At 31.2% G+C, this 19,114-nt stretch overlaps 6 protein-coding genes across 11 annotated transcripts; 2 read left to right on the forward strand and 4 right to left on the reverse strand.

Moving 5' to 3' along the window:
* Positions 1 to 561: 561 nt before the first annotated feature.
* On the reverse strand, positions 562 to 3,408 carry Uvop (ultraviolet-sensitive opsin). The gene is made up of 5 exons (XM_076391424.1): positions 3,157 to 3,408; positions 2,803 to 3,018; positions 2,077 to 2,458; positions 1,139 to 1,323; positions 562 to 818 (listed from the first exon to the last, which is right to left on the reverse strand). Exons 1-5 carry the CDS (start codon positions 3,378 to 3,380, stop codon positions 707 to 709), a joined length of 1,119 nt encoding a protein of 372 aa, XP_076247539.1. The 5' UTR covers positions 3,381 to 3,408; the 3' UTR covers positions 562 to 706.
* Positions 3,409 to 3,530: 122 nt separating this feature from the next.
* On the reverse strand, positions 3,531 to 9,845 carry LOC143187300 (tRNA (guanine(37)-N(1))-methyltransferase). Of its 4 annotated transcripts, XM_076391413.1 has the most exons (6): positions 9,519 to 9,779; positions 5,980 to 6,137; positions 5,425 to 5,671; positions 4,882 to 5,317; positions 4,630 to 4,771; positions 3,531 to 4,523 (listed from the first exon to the last, which is right to left on the reverse strand). In XM_076391413.1, exons 2-6 carry the CDS (start codon positions 6,124 to 6,126, stop codon positions 4,098 to 4,100), a joined length of 1,398 nt encoding a protein of 465 aa, XP_076247528.1. In that variant the 5' UTR covers positions 6,127 to 6,137; positions 9,519 to 9,779; the 3' UTR covers positions 3,531 to 4,097. The 4 variants fall into 4 exon arrangements, with proteins under 4 accessions (XP_076247528.1, XP_076247530.1, XP_076247529.1 ...); XM_076391415.1 differs by lacking the exon at positions 9,519 to 9,779 and having other exon boundaries at positions 5,425 to 5,667; positions 5,980 to 6,118; XM_076391414.1 differs by lacking the exon at positions 9,519 to 9,779 and having other exon boundaries at positions 5,425 to 5,684; positions 5,980 to 6,073.
* Positions 9,842 to 11,037, forward strand: Rpl12 (ribosomal protein L12). The gene is made up of 4 exons (XM_076391434.1): positions 9,842 to 10,001; positions 10,082 to 10,155; positions 10,315 to 10,705; positions 10,999 to 11,037. Exons 1-3 carry the CDS (start codon positions 9,965 to 9,967, stop codon positions 10,699 to 10,701), a joined length of 498 nt encoding a protein of 165 aa, XP_076247549.1. The 5' UTR covers positions 9,842 to 9,964; the 3' UTR covers positions 10,702 to 10,705; positions 10,999 to 11,037.
* A 97-nt stretch (positions 11,038 to 11,134) lies between these two features.
* On the reverse strand, positions 11,135 to 12,727 carry Der-1 (derlin 1). Its single transcript, XM_076391430.1, has 2 exons — positions 12,172 to 12,727; positions 11,135 to 12,079 (listed from the first exon to the last, which is right to left on the reverse strand). Exons 1-2 carry the CDS (start codon positions 12,608 to 12,610, stop codon positions 11,766 to 11,768), a joined length of 753 nt encoding a protein of 250 aa, XP_076247545.1. The 5' UTR covers positions 12,611 to 12,727; the 3' UTR covers positions 11,135 to 11,765.
* Positions 12,728 to 13,089: 362 nt separating this feature from the next.
* Positions 13,090 to 15,299, reverse strand: L(1)g0320 (signal sequence receptor subunit 1 l(1)G0320). Its single transcript, XM_076391427.1, has 5 exons — positions 15,087 to 15,299; positions 14,359 to 14,526; positions 14,025 to 14,284; positions 13,684 to 13,951; positions 13,090 to 13,610 (listed from the first exon to the last, which is right to left on the reverse strand). The coding sequence occupies exons 1-5, from the start codon at positions 15,148 to 15,150 to the stop codon at positions 13,537 to 13,539; spliced, it is 834 nt and encodes a 277-aa protein (XP_076247542.1). The 5' UTR covers positions 15,151 to 15,299; the 3' UTR covers positions 13,090 to 13,536.
* A 564-nt stretch (positions 15,300 to 15,863) lies between these two features.
* Positions 15,864 to 18,942, forward strand: Pick1 (protein interacting with PRKCA 1). 3 transcript variants are annotated; one of them, XM_076391417.1, is made up of 5 exons: positions 16,363 to 16,396; positions 16,510 to 16,653; positions 17,325 to 17,643; positions 17,710 to 17,905; positions 17,975 to 18,942. In XM_076391417.1, exons 2-5 carry the CDS (start codon positions 16,637 to 16,639, stop codon positions 18,664 to 18,666), a joined length of 1,224 nt encoding a protein of 407 aa, XP_076247532.1. In that variant the 5' UTR covers positions 16,363 to 16,396; positions 16,510 to 16,636; the 3' UTR covers positions 18,667 to 18,942. The 3 variants fall into 3 exon arrangements, with proteins under 3 accessions (XP_076247534.1, XP_076247533.1, XP_076247532.1); XM_076391419.1 differs by lacking the exons at positions 16,363 to 16,396; positions 16,510 to 16,653 and adding an exon at positions 15,864 to 15,889; XM_076391418.1 differs by lacking the exon at positions 16,510 to 16,653 and having other exon boundaries at positions 16,341 to 16,396.
* Positions 18,943 to 19,114: the final 172 nt, after the last annotated feature.

The raw sequence follows: 19,114 nt of genomic DNA on the forward strand, positions 1-19,114 counted from the left end.
CAATAAAATTTGTACATAAATAACAAAACACAAACAAAAAAGTGACAATATACAAAATTTCTCGATCGAGCTAGTAGGTGGTAAAAAGTAAAAATAAAAAATCATATTTTTTTGCAATATCTCGTAACTAAATCGAGGCGTTACTGTAATATTTTTACAGAAATTCCACTATCAACTTTCGACAATTTTTTATATTTTAATCTATAGCAATCAAGTCCTCATGATCACGAAAATCTCTGTCATGTAAAATTCATCTAAATATAAGTGGAGGGAAGCAATGTCCTCATCTTTTCAGTTCCCAACTGCGCAGATTCCTGACAACCCTCAAGTTTGCGTTACCTATATTTAAATTCAATCCTTCAACATTTTCTTGCTTCTAGTTTAGTTGCATACGTTCATTTATTGATGGCAATGTCGCGATTAATAAAAAAGAATTGTTTCACGTAAACTATGATAATCTAATAAAAGCAATAGCTCGCACAAACACTCTTCTGTTATTTGTTTCTACAGTTCTTCACATTCTTGCTTCTAGATGATCCATACAATCGCCAAAGAAATATGTATGCCGGGAAATTGCTTTATTGCAGTTGCTTTTGCTATACAAGGACCATGTATATTTAACAGTATGTGAAAACGAAGTATCCCGTGTATCGCCAAAATATGTCCCTATCTTTTGTTTGCCAGAAATAAAAGTATTGCTTATAGTCTAGCTCGATGCCGCCGGGGGTGCATTCACTGTCTCGGTCGTGGTACTTGTGGAGTCTGATATTGGTTTTTCTTGTAATTCCAGCCATGGTAATCGTTTTTGTAATTCCAATCTGTAACAGGCGATTGTCACGTTAGATTACAAATACGATTTATTTTTCATTTCGTTTGCAACTGCTGCTCTCTTATGCCTAAATATTAGTACACTTTTATGTTCATAAAAATGCTGAATAAGTTGTTAATATTGCTAATGTTGAAGCTTGCTTTTTTAGGAATTTAAAAAAATAGAAGGTTTGCATGAAATTACAGTTGAAGCTACATCAATTGGCCTTTGTAGTTCACGTAGGAAGCTATTCCCTTGAATTTTTTGTTGTATCCTGTTTTAGAAACAATAACACATTCTACATAGTGTTATGTAATAATGACAGCTTACCTGTACTTTGGATGACTTATAGCATAAACATATGGATCCAAACAAGCGACAAGTTTGCATGTGCATGCCGGTATCATCGTGACACCAGGCGTTAAGAGAGCTTTATTGCCAAACGCGCCGATCATTGCCATTACACCATATGGGGTCCACGAAAGTATGAATAAGAAGCAGATTGTGATAGCAGCCTTTGAACAGAAATTTTTCAGATGGATTAAATGTTTCAAATTATTTTCGATGAAAATGAAAATTTGAGGGAAAGTCTGGGTAATGCGCAATTTCAGATGTTATATCAATGACTCAGATTGCCTACAGAGGATCAGTATTGATACAATAACATTAACTTAGTGTAATTTTGTATTGGTCTTGAAATAAACGCAAACCCAAAGTCGACTACTGATAATTTCAATCAATTATCAATTCTCAAACTATTACTTTCAATAACCACCTTCCATTTCTCAAGACAACTTTTTGATCCTGTTGTTAACAAATTTTTACCCTGGATTAAATTGTGCTTTAGAGAGAGTACGTTAGAAACCTTGAACAGTTAATTCATATTACTCTAATTATAAATATTCGCGGCATTCTTAGAATAAAATATTATAGTTTCTTAACATATTTATAATGCTTTGGAAAGGAAAATATATAAAAATTGTATACTGTCACACAACATTGTCTAATCCTTTAGGTAACGACATAAATCACGGTAACTTAATAATGACTACGATTACATAACACATTTATGTAACACTTAGAGTTTTTATGACATATTGTCACACCAAAGACATTCCCCCTTTTTAATTCAATTACTATACTCATAGTAAAGAAATACTATCTTCCATTTTCTGAATTTAGGTGACCAGTACAGTCTGCTAATTTTTCATTTGCCAAACTTTCAAATTTAGCATCTGGGAGATTAAAATGAATATTATATCGAGTACCTTTGCTATACGAATCTCAGCGCTCTGTGAACTCGTGCCCTGGTTACTTCGCAGACTGTCGACATTCATTTTCTTTGCCTGTTCGCGCAATGCCTTCTCGTGGTTCACGACGTGGCTGACGATTTGGCTGTAGTAATATATTATAAGAACCATCGGGATCGCATAAGAGAAGGTGAATATGGTGGCGACAAAGATTCGTATCTCGCTTGAGTCGGTCAGGTAATCGAAACTACAACTGGTGAGGAAGCCCTCCGGCACGAAGTGTCCCCAAACTCCCATCATGGGCATCAGGCCCCACGGTATGGTATAGGTCCAGATTAACACGATGAAAAGTATCACTTGCCCACGCGATAACTTGCCGTCCAAAGGTCTTGCTATTGTGCTAAAAAAAGAAAATGTCATTTGTGAGAAAATTGCTGATATTTTTTACTAACGAATCTTCTGTTTTGATGCACTTTGATAGCATTCTTTTACAAACGTAAAAGTACTTCAAGAGCAACAATATCTGGCGCAATTATTAAACAGATTTTAGTATTCTAAAGAAGAGACTCTGATAAAAGAATGTAGAAAATGTAATCCACAAAAAATTATCTGCACAATGTTTGGCTTGCAGTTTTCCCTCTGAAGTAGTTTTGCTGACAAATGCTACACTTTTTACAATAATCGTTAAGCGTGTATATTAAATGTCACTTTGCTAGTCTGTTAATAGAAAAATAAGTGGCATACCTATATCTATCGTAAGCTATTGCCGCATTTGTTATCGCGGCGCCGATGCCAGTCAAGGAGCCGATGAACGCGAATATTTGACATGCCAAATGGCCCAAAGCGTAGCCAGTGTTAAAGGAATTGTATATAAAGATAGGGGTCTTGATCATCATGAAGAAATCACAAATCGCGAGGTTCACGACGAACATGTTCGAGGGTGTCCTTAGTGATTTGGCACTTGTGAGGAACAGATGAAGACAAAATTAGTAAAGTCTTAAACGACAACCTTCTTCCTAAATTAATCAGAATTTGTGCAAGAATGAAATTAGTATTTATACGACAATCATAAAAATTGATTGGCAAAGGATAACTTACGCGCAAAAGATCCATATTACCAGGCCATTCCCCAGCAGTGCAAGGAAGGTGAAAAGAATGTACAGTAGGGCCAATAAATAATGAAGGGAGGGGTTCGGCTCGGGATAGACCAGCCAATGTTCCGGTATGTGAATTAATTCTTCAGGTGGAATGTTCCATCCGAGTAAACGCGGTGGTCCTGCTGGTAGATATCTTGCCTCCCAATGAATACTGTCGTTGGACATGTTGGTCGCTCCGTCTGCCAGCCCCTCTCCTTAATACAGTTGATCAGCTGGCAGTTTTATACCCTTCTACCCCCTTGAATTGACGAAACCCTAATCCACTAGCTTTGCTGGCTTCGTAGGGGGATTAGCCGGGGATCATCCCCTGGTTGCTCTGGGTCAGCAGGAATGTGCGTCAAAGTCATGCGAATTGATCATGCCAGACCATCAGTTGCGGTTCCGATTTTCATCAAGGTAGAAGTTTTTCCAAGATCGAGGTTCTTAATTCCCTGTTTTAACGTTCTTTCATTCGTCGTAAAATTAATTAATTAATACTAACAAAGTATTAACCAAAGGCCTGTAAATCCCACTCGGGAATGACAAGAAGTAAAATTAATATTAAATAATTATTTAAGCTTTATTCCATATACTCGTGTTTTCGAACAAACGAGAATTACATTCTGTAAAAATGATTGGACTCAATTTTGGTAAAATTGTTAAATCACATAATCATAATTACATTAAATAGTTAAATAAAATTATATTATATATATTCCTAAAAAAATATAATGCGTTTCTGAGGCATTATACAATTTCATATACATTCTGTAATATGAAATACAAAATATCTTTGTCTTTTCGTGATAAGCGTCATTAAGCTGCATAAGATTTAAATACTGTAAAACGTGCACCTTTGTTTAGTATATAAAAATGAAACTATAAATGAACTTAACGTCTTAATTATGTTCTGCCATGTCTCTCAGCAGTTTCATCAGTTAAAGTGTACGCTGGAAAATAGGATGACGAATCATTAGGATCCCTTAAACGTGGATTTGGTACTGTAGTCGATTTCGTTCCTAAACTTGTGTATCCTTTATCGTACAGAGGACAGTATGGTACGTTGTGCTTTAACAGAAACTTCCACACTTGATCATACGTCCAATTTAAGATGGGATTTACGCGAATTAGAGGTGGCCAACTGGGATCGGTCGGTGTGAAAGGTTCTATGTTTTCTGAACCAGGATCTCCTTTCCTCATTCCCATTAAGCTAGCTTTTAAATTTGGCCTCTCTTTTAACAAAGAACTTAGCGCCGTTTTTAGAGGACGTTCTTTTTTCACTAATTCGAAATTATAGTATTGACTAGCTTTATCCACAAAAGAGTCTACCTGTAAAATCAAGCATATAAATTTCTGCTTTTATATTAAGTACTTTACTTGATGCTATTTTTGATAGTGAATTTTATCCTTTAGATGAATTAAATTTAGATGTTACCTCTGGAAATGGATCAGCTGTTACATATAAACACAATAATTTAGTAATATTTTGTAATTTTGCAATAGCGGCGGCTAAATGCAGCACAACTGTACAGTCCTTTCCACCGTTGAAACTTATAAAAATCTCTTCTGGTTTGTATCTAAAAATATGCAAAAAATAAAAAATACAAAATTGTTCATAACTATTCAATATTGAAACAACATAAATTGAAATTTAATTATTTCATAGCCTACTAGATAAAATACTTACGTTTTATAACATTCTTGCAAAATATTCAATGCATCCTTTACATGTTCTTGGTTTTCAGCATCTTTAAAAATTTGGTTTGCTTGGTATTTGGTAAATCCGTTTTCTATGTTTCGAATTTTTTGAATTGGCAAGAAATATAAAAACTCTTCTTTTGCTTCTAAAACATGTTCTTTCTTTCCTTCTAGTGTAATTCTGGTAAAACATTCGGGTGTCGTTTGAGGGTAACTACCAATATTGACTTTATTTTTCCAACGATCTGCATGCTCATCCAAAATTTTCACAATTGATAGTTCATTTGATTCAATATCTATGTACTCAAAGTGTAAAGGAGTAGATCCTTTTAATTGAGGCATGATTGTATCAATAGCAGCTTCAAAATATTTTGGAGACCCAGGTAATACAAATACATTCTTTACTTTAATAACTGCATACTTATCTAAAAATAATTTCCTTTACAATTTTGTTTTATCAGGTGTTAGTTACTAATAAATTTTTATACCTGTAATTGATAATAAAATTTTATTGCTGAATTAGTTTACTTACTGTGTGCCTGAACATGAACTAAATCACATGGTGTGGGTACTATGGCAAGACGATGGGCTTCTTCATTATTAGGAAAGATATTTGATAGAATATCAGCTAATTCTTCATTTCTTGTCATTTTTAATTTTAAACCTTTAGCCACAGCTTCATATGTCACATCATCATGTGTAGGCCCGACACCACCAGATGTAAATACAACAGAATACTCCTCAGAAGCTTCGTGCACAGTCTTTGCAATTTCATCTACCTAACACAACAGGCTAGATTACACGTAGTGAGAATTCAGATATTAAATTCAAAAAAATTATAACAAAATTATATTTATGTATTAAACAAATTTTTCAAATATATTTTCATGATTGTAACACTGAAGATAGAAATTTAAGGTTCAAAATTATTTCCATATAACACATAAGCAAATGAATGAAATAAAAATCAGTATTTTTAATATTCAATTAGATAATGTTTAAGCTTTCAAGCAATTGTAATTAATTCTAATTTGGTATATTTTATCTAAAGATAATGATATAATAATGATAATAAATTAGTACACACAATATCAGGAATCACTGTAATTTTTCGAAGATTTATACCAGATGCCCTCAACTTTTTTGCCAGATATGACGTATTTGTGTCTACAATCTGTCCACGTAAAATTTCATCTCCTATTACTACTAAACTTGCAGTGTGAGCCTCCATCATGTTTGGTTTTCCTAAGAGAATTAAAATAAGTTTGCATAAATAATAGTATGATGCACTTAACTATACTTTTTCAAGTTTTTTGCTATATAATATAGTTGAAAATTCAACCACTTAAAACTTACTACAGACTATGGCATAGTTATCACTAATTAAACAAAATTTTAGTGGTGAACATGTGATCACTTTGATAACCATCTAAGATAAGATTTAGGTGATAAGAATTAACTCAATAGTGCATTGTATATTTAATTATATTTATTTTATGTAACAATATTATTGAAATGAGAATTTACATAGAATAGAACATACAATATTTTTTTTACATTGTACAAAAGTAAATGAATATATTTATAACTATAGCATGTTTCTAGCAATAAGAGTAACAGTATATTAAATAAATCTTAAGTTTTATAAATGTTTATCAAATCTGCATCTGTCCAACCAAGGAAGTTGCTGCATCTGTTTGTACTGGTGCTACATTATGCAATTTCTTCTTTTTGTTCTGTTTCGTATTATTTACTTTTATTTTTGTTTTTGACTGACTTATCTCTTTGCGTAATTCCTGAAGCTGTTCATCTATTCGAGCTGTTTTGTCCTTGTTCTCCTTCCTTTTATTTCCTTTCAAATTCAACTATTAAAATGAAGAAAAGTGTATTTAAATACATATCCAATTGTTCTCATGTATTATAGAATGTATTTAAACATTTCAATACCACTATATTGTTTGTAAGAATCAACTTACTTTTTTCAAATTGGAAACCACCTTTTGTGCTTTTGCTTTTAACTTAACACTACGAACTGTTGATACTTGGAATACATTCTTGTTTTTTTGATTCTTTTGTGATCCCTTGTTCTTTCCCATTATTCTCTGCAATATTATGATTTACAAGTACATTTGAGTTATCTTCTATTTTAAATTTCTTCATTGCTGGCTCCTGGCCTTTCAAAATGTTTTGAGTCAATAGAAATGACACACGAATCATTTCTTTATATGGTGAAACATTTCTGACATTGTGTAAATTAATTAAAGAATCATTCAATGGACAACCAAGTTTCTCTTCAACTAACAACTGTCCAAGTTTACAAGCATCTTCTCCTTTGTTTGCTTTTACAAAACAGTACATATGTACAATTGTTGACTGACAACACACTTTTTTCATTTCATCTTCATCACACCAATCGAAAAATACATCCAAAAATTCAACAGCAAGACTTGGTAAATTCATGACTATATGTTCTGAACCAATTTCATTATTAATTCGTCTATCCAAAATATCATTTTTAACAACATCTCTTAAAAAATCTCTCCCATCCATGTTAAAAGACTTGAAGTTACTTTTAACTTTATTAGTTATAACATTCTTTTTAAGCCATTTATAAGACTCAGGATTCAAATCATTTGCAAATACTTTAAGTCCTTTACGAGCTGCAGGAATGGCAAATGGTCCAACACCAGCAAATACATCATATAAAATATCATTAGGCTTCATAAGTGTTACCAAATTTACGTGTTCTGTACTTAATCTGGGATTCCAATAAACTTGAGCAAAGTCTAACTCATACATATAGCCATTTTCTTTTGCTACTGTAACAGTATTCTTGTCACCTGCAAGGATTTCCATAGCAAAGTGTCTAAATGTTGTATCAATATTGTTGGTTTTATTCACAACTGTCCGAGCAGATGGAATAGTATCAAGCAAAACCTGACCAATAATATTTTTATATGGTGAATGCATGTCACGTAAATTCAAATGTACAATATGACCTATTAGGCTGTATGAAGTTGGTACTTCAATTTCTTCAGGCAAAATAGCTTTCAGTATGTCATTAGTATTCCAATTGTCATAACTCAAAGTTAGTTTCATGGGTCCGAAATGTTCATATAAACCAGACAGTTGTTTCCTTTCATTTTCTGAGAAATCTTCAAAATTCTGTATTAACTTTGGATTCAAATATATAACAGTTTCATCATTTGTATTCTGTATTGGCTTAAAGTTTCGCATTTTAAACAAATACTTTTTCACTATTGGTGTTATTTTTGAAATAATGATATCGCGAAATTTTAAGCATGGTAATTCCACGGTAGTTGTAAATGCTGAACGATCCAAGCATGTCATTCCTCTAACTGATTCCGGAGGAACCAGCAAAGAAGTCATTGTAGTATTATAAAAACAATATGGAACCCAAAAGCATTGTTTGATTAAACATCCATTTATAATAGTACATCTAATACTAGATATCATCTGTAGCGCAATACCCTACAAAGAATTTCTAATTACCCTGTTTTGATCAAACTTTTAACTCTTTCTATACATTGTATGAAGGGTAAAAAAACATAAGGAATGTTCATTTTTTGTGATTTTTTATTTCCTAAAGCACATTTTGTCTATGGAAATAATTTATGGAAAAAGTTCAAAATGTCTCCATAAGATAACATTAAAAATCTGTTATACTTGTTAAGAACAAGGATTGGTCATTCCCTATTAAAACAAAACAAATGCTTTTAAGTTATAAAATTAAACCAAGACATAATAAGAGAATGGATATATTTCTTCCAAACAATCTTTTAGAATAAATATTATGTGATAAGCCTGGATTTACTTATTATGGAACTAATTACAGTGGCTGTTGTTTAATCATCTTATCACTATTTAAAAAAAAAAAAAAAGTTTCTGAATACAATTGTTTTGTAATATTCCTTATTTTTTTCTTTATCCTTCATATGTACCTCCACTTCTTACAAGAAAAGTAATTTTTTAAAGTACCATGGATCTATAAAAATATGAACATATTATAAAACATTGACTCAAAAAATATTATTATATATTTCTTAACCCATATTCTAAACCAAAAGAACTACTTTCAAAGATATGCAGTAAAACTTTAGATTTATACATAATTTATCTCTTTGTAAGCTTTACAACTCATTCATATATTCATGAATCCATGTTTTACATAATTAGAGAAGTACATACAAACATCTTACTAAAATATTAATATTAAGAACAAAATATAGACTACTAATAGTAGGAATACATCAACCTCAACTTTAGCGAAAATTTACAAAAATATGCAGTGATATATTAATTTGCAGAAGCAACTTTTCAGTAATAAATTCTAATAAAATTTATAAAAATTGTCACACAGAAAAGGTCACACAAAATATGCGTTACGGAATGTTTCGAGATATAATTGACATAAATGACATTAATTAAACAAAATGTTTAAGTATATCATCATAAAATTTGTAACACTTACAAAAAAAAACAATACCATTTACAGCTGGAATTTGTAATGTTAAATGCGTACATAATTTTGTATTGCCATAAAATCACGCGAATGATGTATTCCTTTTACAGTCATCACTCGTAAATTGAACAATTAATATTTACCCTTTTGTGTTTTGCCTTTTTGCGGAATTAGAATTCACGTCTCAACAAAATAGTTTGACACACGTTAAAAAGGGTTACAGACTGCACATGTTTAATTGTTGGCATTCTAACAATTTTAACTGTTATATCATAGAATATAAATAGATGAACTGACTACGGCACCTAAAAAAACGTCCACGCTGAGTGTTAAGGAAATGAAGAAATCTGCTAGTAATAATAGAAAACAATAAAAGATGGCGCTCTCATCAATTTACTAGAATGATTTTAACACAAGATATCTTCGATTCATACAGTTCATGTCGTAAACGCTACATATCCGGTCTCCATAACCTCTTCCTTCCTTTCGGAGTGAGAACTGGTGCGTGTTCACATGGTATTTCATATTGTGTGAGAATCGTGTTTCATCCGTATCTTTTTTGTAAGATTTTTATATAGAAATAAGCAAAATGCCTCCTAAATTCGATCCTAATGAAATCAAGAAAGGTATTTATATAATTCAAGATTCTGAAATGTATATTAAAATGTGTGGGATTTAGTTCTAATTTATTTACGTTTTTTCATAGTTTACTTGAGGTGTGTTGGTGGTGAAGTAGGTGCAACCTCCTCTCTCGCTCCAAAAATTGGACCTCTTGGTTTGGTAAGTTAAAATTTAAGTTAATAATATCTATAATTTCAAAAAATTAATGTTTGAAAGTTTGATCTTTGATCGTATCTCCTGTGCTCTAAAAACATGCTCATAGTTCATTCCTTATGATATTAATCTTCTTTATTATATTAATATTATTTCTATCTTTAGTCTCCAAAAAAAGTTGGTGATGACATTGCCAAGGCAACCAGTGACTGGAAGGGCTTGAAGATCACAGTGCAGTTGACGATCCAGAACAGACAGGCTACTATTTCAGTGGTTCCATCTGCTGCTTCCTTAATTATCAAAGCGCTCAAAGAACCTCCAAGGGATCGTAAGAGGCAAAAGAATATTAAACACAGTGGAAACTTAGCGTTTGATGATATCATTGCTATTGCTCGATCTATGAGGCCTAGATCTATGTCAAAATATTTGAGCGGGACTGTTAAAGAAATACTAGGAACTTGCCAATCAGTTGGATGCACAGTAGAATTCAAATCGCCACGTGAACTCATTGATGCCATCAATGCTGGAGAGTTAGAAGTTCCTGACGAGTGATATGGTAGGTTTAGAGCTTATTGCTAATTTTTCATTGTGATATTTCGTATTATTACACGTTTATTTCAATTCTTGTAATTTATAAAAATATTTGATATTAATATCATGGTGAAAAGTTTGCTCTGAGCTCTGGGTAGGGGTTAGCATCCCATCCACCTGATCAGTTATAATTATGTTCTATAGCATAGTTATAATATCAGGGATAATGCTACTGAGGAGAAAACCTCAATAAAAAATCATTTAATACATAACACATGATACTTTTGTTATGAGAATTTTGTATTTCCATTGTTTCAGATTTATCATAAGGGGCGAAAAATAAAGTTTTAAAAATCATACATGTTGTATTTTTATACAGTATTTCCCTCCTTTTCAGTAAAACAAAAATAAGTATTAAATACACGTATACTTTCACATAAAATTAAATACACGTTTATTATAAATTCTGAAATTTATCTTACTTAATAGTTACACTTACATATAAATTACTTATAACAATTATTTTTGAAAATCACTTAATGAAATGTATCATTTGAATAGATTTTGTAAAACTATAAGATTAAAAATTAATGTTTATATGTACACGTATAGTCTATCCACATTTAGAATGAAATATGTTGACATAACCAAAATTTCTGTAAATAACTTTTTAACTAATTCATTATCGCATTAAATATCTGTTAAATCAAATTTAATGAACATATGAATTTCCTAATTTGCTATGTCTTTAGTGGAACATATTTTCGGAAGAATCAATTACTTTCCCTGTCTTCGCTAACTATTTGCACTATTTACTCTTGAAGATTCATAAATTACAAAATTTAATTATAAAATTACAAATACACTGGCAATCTTTTACAAACAGAACTTTGTACATAATCTTATAATTCATCTATATTTTGACTTCGTAATAGAGGTACTGAGCTTCTGTTTATAAATCTAAGACATTCACGAAATGAAACAGTTTTGTGACTTTCTTATTTAATTTAAATAGATCTAATCAAAACAAAAGAATATTTGGAAATGTAACAGGAAACTGTTTTAGTAATAATAAAATTAACAATTTATTGACCCAAAACATGCCCCCTACCCCAGTTGTGACCACCAAATATATTTCTACTTGGTTGTGCTTGTGCTCTTTGAGTTGGAGGAGCTCCAAACCATCTCAAACCACCTCTTTGAGGTGGAAAATAAGATTCAAGAATTTTTGGAGTATTCAATAGTTCAGGTCCACCAAGTTCTTGAGGATATTTAAACTTTAAAAATATGTATAGATGACCCACTAAAATACCGAAGAGTTCCATCATACCACCTCCAGAAATAATCAGATTAAATGCAAACAATACCCATGGTAAGTACATTGCTTTAAACTGTGTACCTGTTGTTGATTGAAACATACAATTTTAAGAAATTAATCACAGAATACAGACACATTCAATAGTTTTAATTCTTTAAAAGAAAACCACGTACCGAACCAGAAAGTGACAATAGCATCTTTATTTAACTGACACCAAACATATAATACACTGAGTACCATAGGATCCATAAGAAAAGGGAATTCGCCAATTAGTCCTATAATTACGCAGCATATCCAATTGAACAGAAGCAAGAAACAATAATCTGCTGGTCGTCCATCGTATTCTCCACGTTCTAACCTCAGCGAATAGTTATATAGAAAATAACAATTAATTAAGAAATGAAATCCCGTGCCGGGACTGAGAGGATAGAAGAAAACACTGGTCGCTGCTCTCCAAATTTCAAAATTCTTCACAAAACTATCATACGTAAGGATTAATGAGTACGGATTAATTAGTCCAAATCTGCCGATTAATGTGAAAATAGCTGTACATAAAAGCCAATATCTTGTAAAAATTGGCAAGGAATTAAACCAATCTCTCACGTCTGACATTGTTTCTTACACTTTGAACGTAATTAACTGCAAAAACGTATAATAGGAATTTTGACCAAACACGTATGACGTGTGACTGCTTAGCACTAATGCAGACACGTAAATTAGGTTAGGTTGGGCAATAGACAGGACGAGGGTAAACATGGTGTCGTGGTCGAAAATAATGTTGCCACGTATTGTCATATAATCAAGTTTTTATTTCAATTTGGACTTGGGCATTATTTAAATAAAATATTTGAAAATAATTATACGTTAATTTGAATAAATAAATGATTTTTTTCCAAATTATTTCCTTAGCTATTAATATTAATATATTATAATTTTTAATGATAAACGTACTGTAAAAAAATATTACAAATCTAAAATGTTAATCACCAGTGAACAACATAATGGTGACTATGTTAACTACTAAAAAGGTCATTTTATTAGCTAACTTAATTTCATTTTTATTTTAAAACAAAAACACAAAATAATTTGTACAAAACTGTGATTTATTAATCTTACAATGTTCTCACAAAATGTTAATAATTAACAATCTTGACAATCTCCATTCTATTACGATACATACATATGTATTCATGTTGCTTAGAATGATAATTGAATTCAATTCATTTATTGAAGAAAATTATGCAACATAAGCTTTATTTCAAGCAAAGTATTTTAAGTATCCTCCTTTCTCTCAATAGTACTTCGTAATTGCTGGTAATATATTTTATAAAATATATTTTATTATGACTTTTTTACTGTTATATATAGTATGAAATATTTGTCTCAGACATTCCATATGAGCATTAGAGATAATGTTTGTTTTCTGCTGAATTTGTCAATGATGAAAGATTACGAATTTATAAAATGGTTGTAAACTTGAAGCTGTTCTTCCTATCTATCTGATTTAAATAATATATACACATACATAATAATATAATTCAGTCATCAGAACCACCTGTTCGTTTGGATCGTCGTTGCCTGGGGCTCTGTTTTGGAGTTCTTGGAGATTTATCTATAAAAATATATTTATAAATCATATCATAATTACTTTTTATATATATTTTAAGACATAATGCAATACTTACTAATTCTGTTCAACGTTTCCTTCGGTAACCAATCGTAATCTACATTGTTAGGGTTAGATGTGCCCATTTCCATGGGTGTTTTACGAGAGCTAGAAGATCGCGATTTGCGACCAAGAGATGAGAGAAGCTGTTGACCTCCCACAAGTGTCAATATTACACATGCAGCAAGGAATACATATAAGAAAACTGTTTCTCCATCAAGACCATCATCCAATTCAATAATCTGTACTGTTTCATTGTAAACAGCTTCGCTGAAGCCGACACCATTCTATAAAATTACGAATTATTAATATTGCAAATTTACCAAGCTTCAAATTAAGCATAGTTTATGCATTACATACAGTATCTCTATAATTCAGATTAATATTGAAACCGAAAGGTCTCCCAGCGAGGTTCTCTGATGGTATGAACGAATATGCCAATGTTGCTTCATGCTTTGGCTTCACAATCTTGTTATACACAACAGTAGAGAAGTTCTGAATGTAAAAGTTAAAATCCATTGCATATCGGAAGGAAGCATCCAACGATTCGAGAACAAAATCAGATTCACCTTTATTGGTGAAACCGACAAGTAATTCAACTATGTTCCCAGCTGGTAGTTCTGTAAAGATAAATTAATAGTTAATATTGAACTATATAAATAAGTAGAAAATATACCACTAATTTTATGCATACCCAATGTGGATAACCCATTATAAATAGGTTTAGTAAACAATATGGTGGTATCAGCATCAGACGAAGCAGTGGTTGTTTCTTCTTCAGGTTCTTCATCTGTTATTACAGAATTATCTTCTCCTTCAACATCTACTATATCATCTATATTTTCATCTTCCTGAGCATATACTGTAATATGAATTACAAACATATAATTAAACAGGCAACAGATTAACTATTGTCAATGAATGATATTACTTTTAATGAAATTATTCACTTAATATCAGGCTAATTTAATAAAACAACTTAAATGCTACATTTTTTTTGTTTTGAGAAAGTTATTAAAAGACTGTGGATTTTCATACATTTATGAAAAATTTCAATATGCAAAAGAGTGCAAAATCAAAATAATATGCAAAAATGTACAAAATATTGAAAACTAAGTACACTTTCTAATATTTGAAAGGTGAAACAGGTTGTTAATTAGGTTCTATTTCTCTAATTCTATGTATGAAAGTAGAAATTGGTATAAATATCCACAGTTTAGTTATTAAGTAATCACTGAAGACAGTTTTGAACTTATTTGACGCTGAGATTTTTCAATGAAAATTACGTGAAAATGTACGGGAGTATACGAGGAATAGAAGCACGAAAGTTGATCGCAATAATACATATTGGACACATGTGATACAATTATAAACGACAAAGTGAAAAACATATTTTCAGTAACATTCTTTATTGTACATTACCTCTGTTCACACTGAGAATAATCGGTGAAATAAATAACAATAAAAATATGCTAAATCCCTTCATTTTTTTACACTGTTTCCAAACTAAGCTTTCTGTTATGAATACCGACTTATTTTCTTTCACAACCACTCACTTCAGAATCGGCACCGGACTGCAATGCTTTGGCATCATACAATTGCCTACCATTGCTGTTTGCGACGTGGAAGCTCAGCGTCGTAGTCGTCAATTCTACAACGTGGAACATCAACGTTGGCATTAAATTCAAGTTTGAGAATATTTTGCTTTTACCAACTTGGCAAATTTAATCACTAGCAAGCTTGAGCAAATTGAAATAAAAATAAGAAATAAAATAATTGAAATCTACTTTCATTTTTATTTTCAAACTAACATAAGACAAAGTAACTCTATTCCGTATAAAAATTAAATAAATAATTTTTAACTATTTTCTTAGTTCAATTTAAGCGCGAAAATGTAAACACTAAAATTACAATTTTTGTCATTTTCTTGGATTAATTTTTGCACTAAATTTACTACTAAATTCAAATTTAAAATTGCTTCAAAAATATTTGTTAATTATTGCCGAATGAATATAAATTTAAGGAATTACGGTTTCCCACTTTCGTTTTAGTTCTCAAAACGCGTCACTCATGGCGTTGGAAAAATTTCACTAGAATTAGAAGAAATATTTACCCATGAAGGCAGTGAAGTATTTCATTTATCTATGCTTAATAGTGGCTTTGTTACTTCATTTATCTTCTTTGACAGATAACCTCAATCTTTTCCGTTTCGAATAACAAAACAGGTATGATGTGTCAGTTTGATTACTAACATTCTATGTACAAAAAAGTAATGACACTAAACTTTCTAATCGGATGTTTTTATACTATGGTTCCTTCATATATGTACAGTTTATCACTAAATTACCTAATTTGATTTCGTAGTTCGAAATTTGATAGACAACTGAAGTTAAAAGCAAGAATTTAAAAAAATTAGACTAAGAATTTTTAATTAAAATGACAAAGCAGAAGGATAATTATACTTTTGTCAACCTTTAAATATTTTATACAATTTGAACTATTTACAAAATAGTTTTTATAATTCAAGATAAATCAAGACTAAATAAGTGAATTTGGAACAAACATTCTGAAGTATCTATGAAGAAATTTGTAAAATTTAGGGACATCTGGTCACCACCTCATCATTAATAAAATTAATACCAACTAGCATCAATTTAATCTTTATTAATATTGCAGATCACAAGCATAAGCATGGATTATGACGATGATTTCTTCTTTGAAGAGGATAAGATGTTGGTTTCCTAAAGCTGTTTCTTTAATTACTAATATACATTACACTTCGATCTAAATGTGCTTCTCTTTTCTTGTAACATGCATGCCTGTATGCCACGGTGCGGTGGAATAGTTTGAAGGATCAAACAGATTTGTCCACAGATAATACTACTTTGCAAGATTCTAGCGAAAAGATTACAGACAATCTTATTTCATTAACCACCGTGCCATCGGCTAATGTGCAGTCACAACAGTTCACTATGATGGAAGATCGCATGTATGCATTGTTGGTTTTCACTATTTTATTTCTTACTTAAGTTCTTTGTATTTTTCATTCCTTGATGTATACAATTTCCAAAATCATATGAATTTGATATCTTTCTTGTCTTTTGTCATTAATGGCATATAGACCAGATGTAGAACTGGTCACTCAAGATCAGTCTCATCAGCTACTCACCAATGTAACGTAAGTTTCGATGATAATGTGCTTGCTGTCAAAGTCCTGTTTAAAAATTACATTAATGTACAATTTACTTATAGTATGTATTCTATATAGTATAGTAATACAATCATACTCTTTATGATAGTATTAATAATCATTCAGGTAAGAATTTCTTGGAAATTTGTGTATTTATAGTTTTTCTTATCATTGCATATTTATAGTTAATTTATTTAGTGTTTGTTCTGTTCAAAAAATGTTAAATGTTATTTATTTTACTTTGTATTAAGTATTGTTATGTAAATTGTTAAATAGCGTATTCATTGCGTACGAATTCATTGTGTAAGAAATGCTACATGAATATACATGCAGAGATTTATAGTTATTATTTTCATCATTTATTAGTACACATTTACAAAATTGTATATACTTATTTAAAGCATATTGTTTTATATTATGTGAGTGTAAAATTCAATAATATCTGATGTTTCTTTGTTTATTTTATTCAGGGGAATGACAATTACATCTGGCAATGTTGTAATACAAAAAGATAGTAGTAATCTTATAGGCATAAGTATCGGAGGTGGAGCACCATTATGTCCTTGCCTATATATTGTACAAATTTTTGATAACACACCAGCTGCAATAGATGGTACTTTACAATCAGGAGATGAACTCGTAGCAGTAAATGGAGCATCAGTTAGAGGAAAGACGAAAGTTGAGGTTGCAAAAATGATACAATCTTGCGATTCTCAAGTCAGTATCAATTACAATAAATTACATGCCGATCCTAAACAAGGTCGGACTCTCGATATAGCTTTAAAAAAGGTTCGTATTATTTACTAATATTATACGTTTTATGATTAGATCACTAATACACAAAGTAACTTTCAGGTGAAGCACAGATTAGTTGAAGGAATGGGGAGTGCAACAGCAGATGCGCTTGGTTTATCACGTGCTATTCTTTGTAACGATGCACTTGTGCAAAGATTAATGGCATTGCAGCGAATAGAAAATTTATATAGAGGCTTGGTTTCCCACGCTAAGTCTACGTTACATGCTTTCTTCGATTTAACACAAATATACAAAGGTGTGTATATTAATATACATATTATCGAATATTCTCTGTTTTAAATGTGAATTATAATTTTTGTTTCAGTATTTGGAGATGCTTTTGCTGCAATAGGAGTGAGAGAACCGCAACCGCGAGCTAGTGAAGCATTTAGGCAGTTTGGTGAACAACACAGACAAATGGAGAAGTTTGGAGTAACAATGCTAAAAAGTTTAAAACCTATATTAAATGATTTAGGCACGTATCTCCATAAAGCCATTCCTGATACTCGATTAACTATCAGCAAATATGCTGATGCAAAATTCGAGTATCTTTCTTATTGTTTGAAAGTTAAAGAACTGGATGATGAAGAACAAAGTTATGCAGCACTGCAGGAACCCCTTTATCGGGTGGAAACAGGAAATTATGAATATCGATTAGTATTAAGATGCCGACAGGAGGCTCGTGCAAAATTTGCAAAGCTTAGATCTGACGTGCTCGTAAAATTAGAATTATTAGATAACAAACACGTTCAAGATGTCGTATGGCAATTGCAAAAATTCGCAGCTGGTTTAGCGAAATATTATTCCAACACGCGAGATCTCTTATCTGCTGTAACATTATTTCCTGTGGAAGTTGACCTATCGCATTCCGCATTCCAATATAAATCTACAGGCCCTCAAATGGTAGCAGACGGAGAGGATACAGATGACTTTGAGCCTGAAGAAAAGTCGAATAACGAAGAGCTTCTCATAGACACACAGAGTTTCCCTCTTATAACAGAATCTGACGATACGTAGCAATATACAACGAGAGAAATGCGTCTCTATTCTCATTTTTTGTAAAATTCCATATCCAACTTTCATTATTTTTCATAAAACAGAAATTGATACCAAAGATTATTATTTTTAGGAAATATGTACTTATAATAAGTATATGTGTAAAATAATCGTGAATGTATTTAATGTATATGTTAATTATATGTTGAAAATAAGGATAAGTTACAAGACAGAAAAGTGCATTTATTAAATTGTAATTCTTACAATAAATATGTGAAATAAAAATTTATGCAAATACATATTTTATCAACATATTATCGCATTGTCTTTTTAAAATAGAAGAAAATTTGAAATAGTTACAAGTACAGAACCAATCCAACAATGAAATTAATCAAAACTTACGATTGGTTTACTAGTCTCTGAATTTATGCAATTGGTTGAATGGATGGAACTGTGATAGTGTTGCTTT

This window comes from Calliopsis andreniformis, unplaced genomic scaffold (genome assembly GCF_051401765.1).
Source record: "Calliopsis andreniformis isolate RMS-2024a unplaced genomic scaffold, iyCalAndr_principal scaffold0022, whole genome shotgun sequence".
Classification (NCBI taxonomy): Eukaryota; Metazoa; Arthropoda; class Insecta; order Hymenoptera; family Andrenidae; genus Calliopsis; species Calliopsis andreniformis.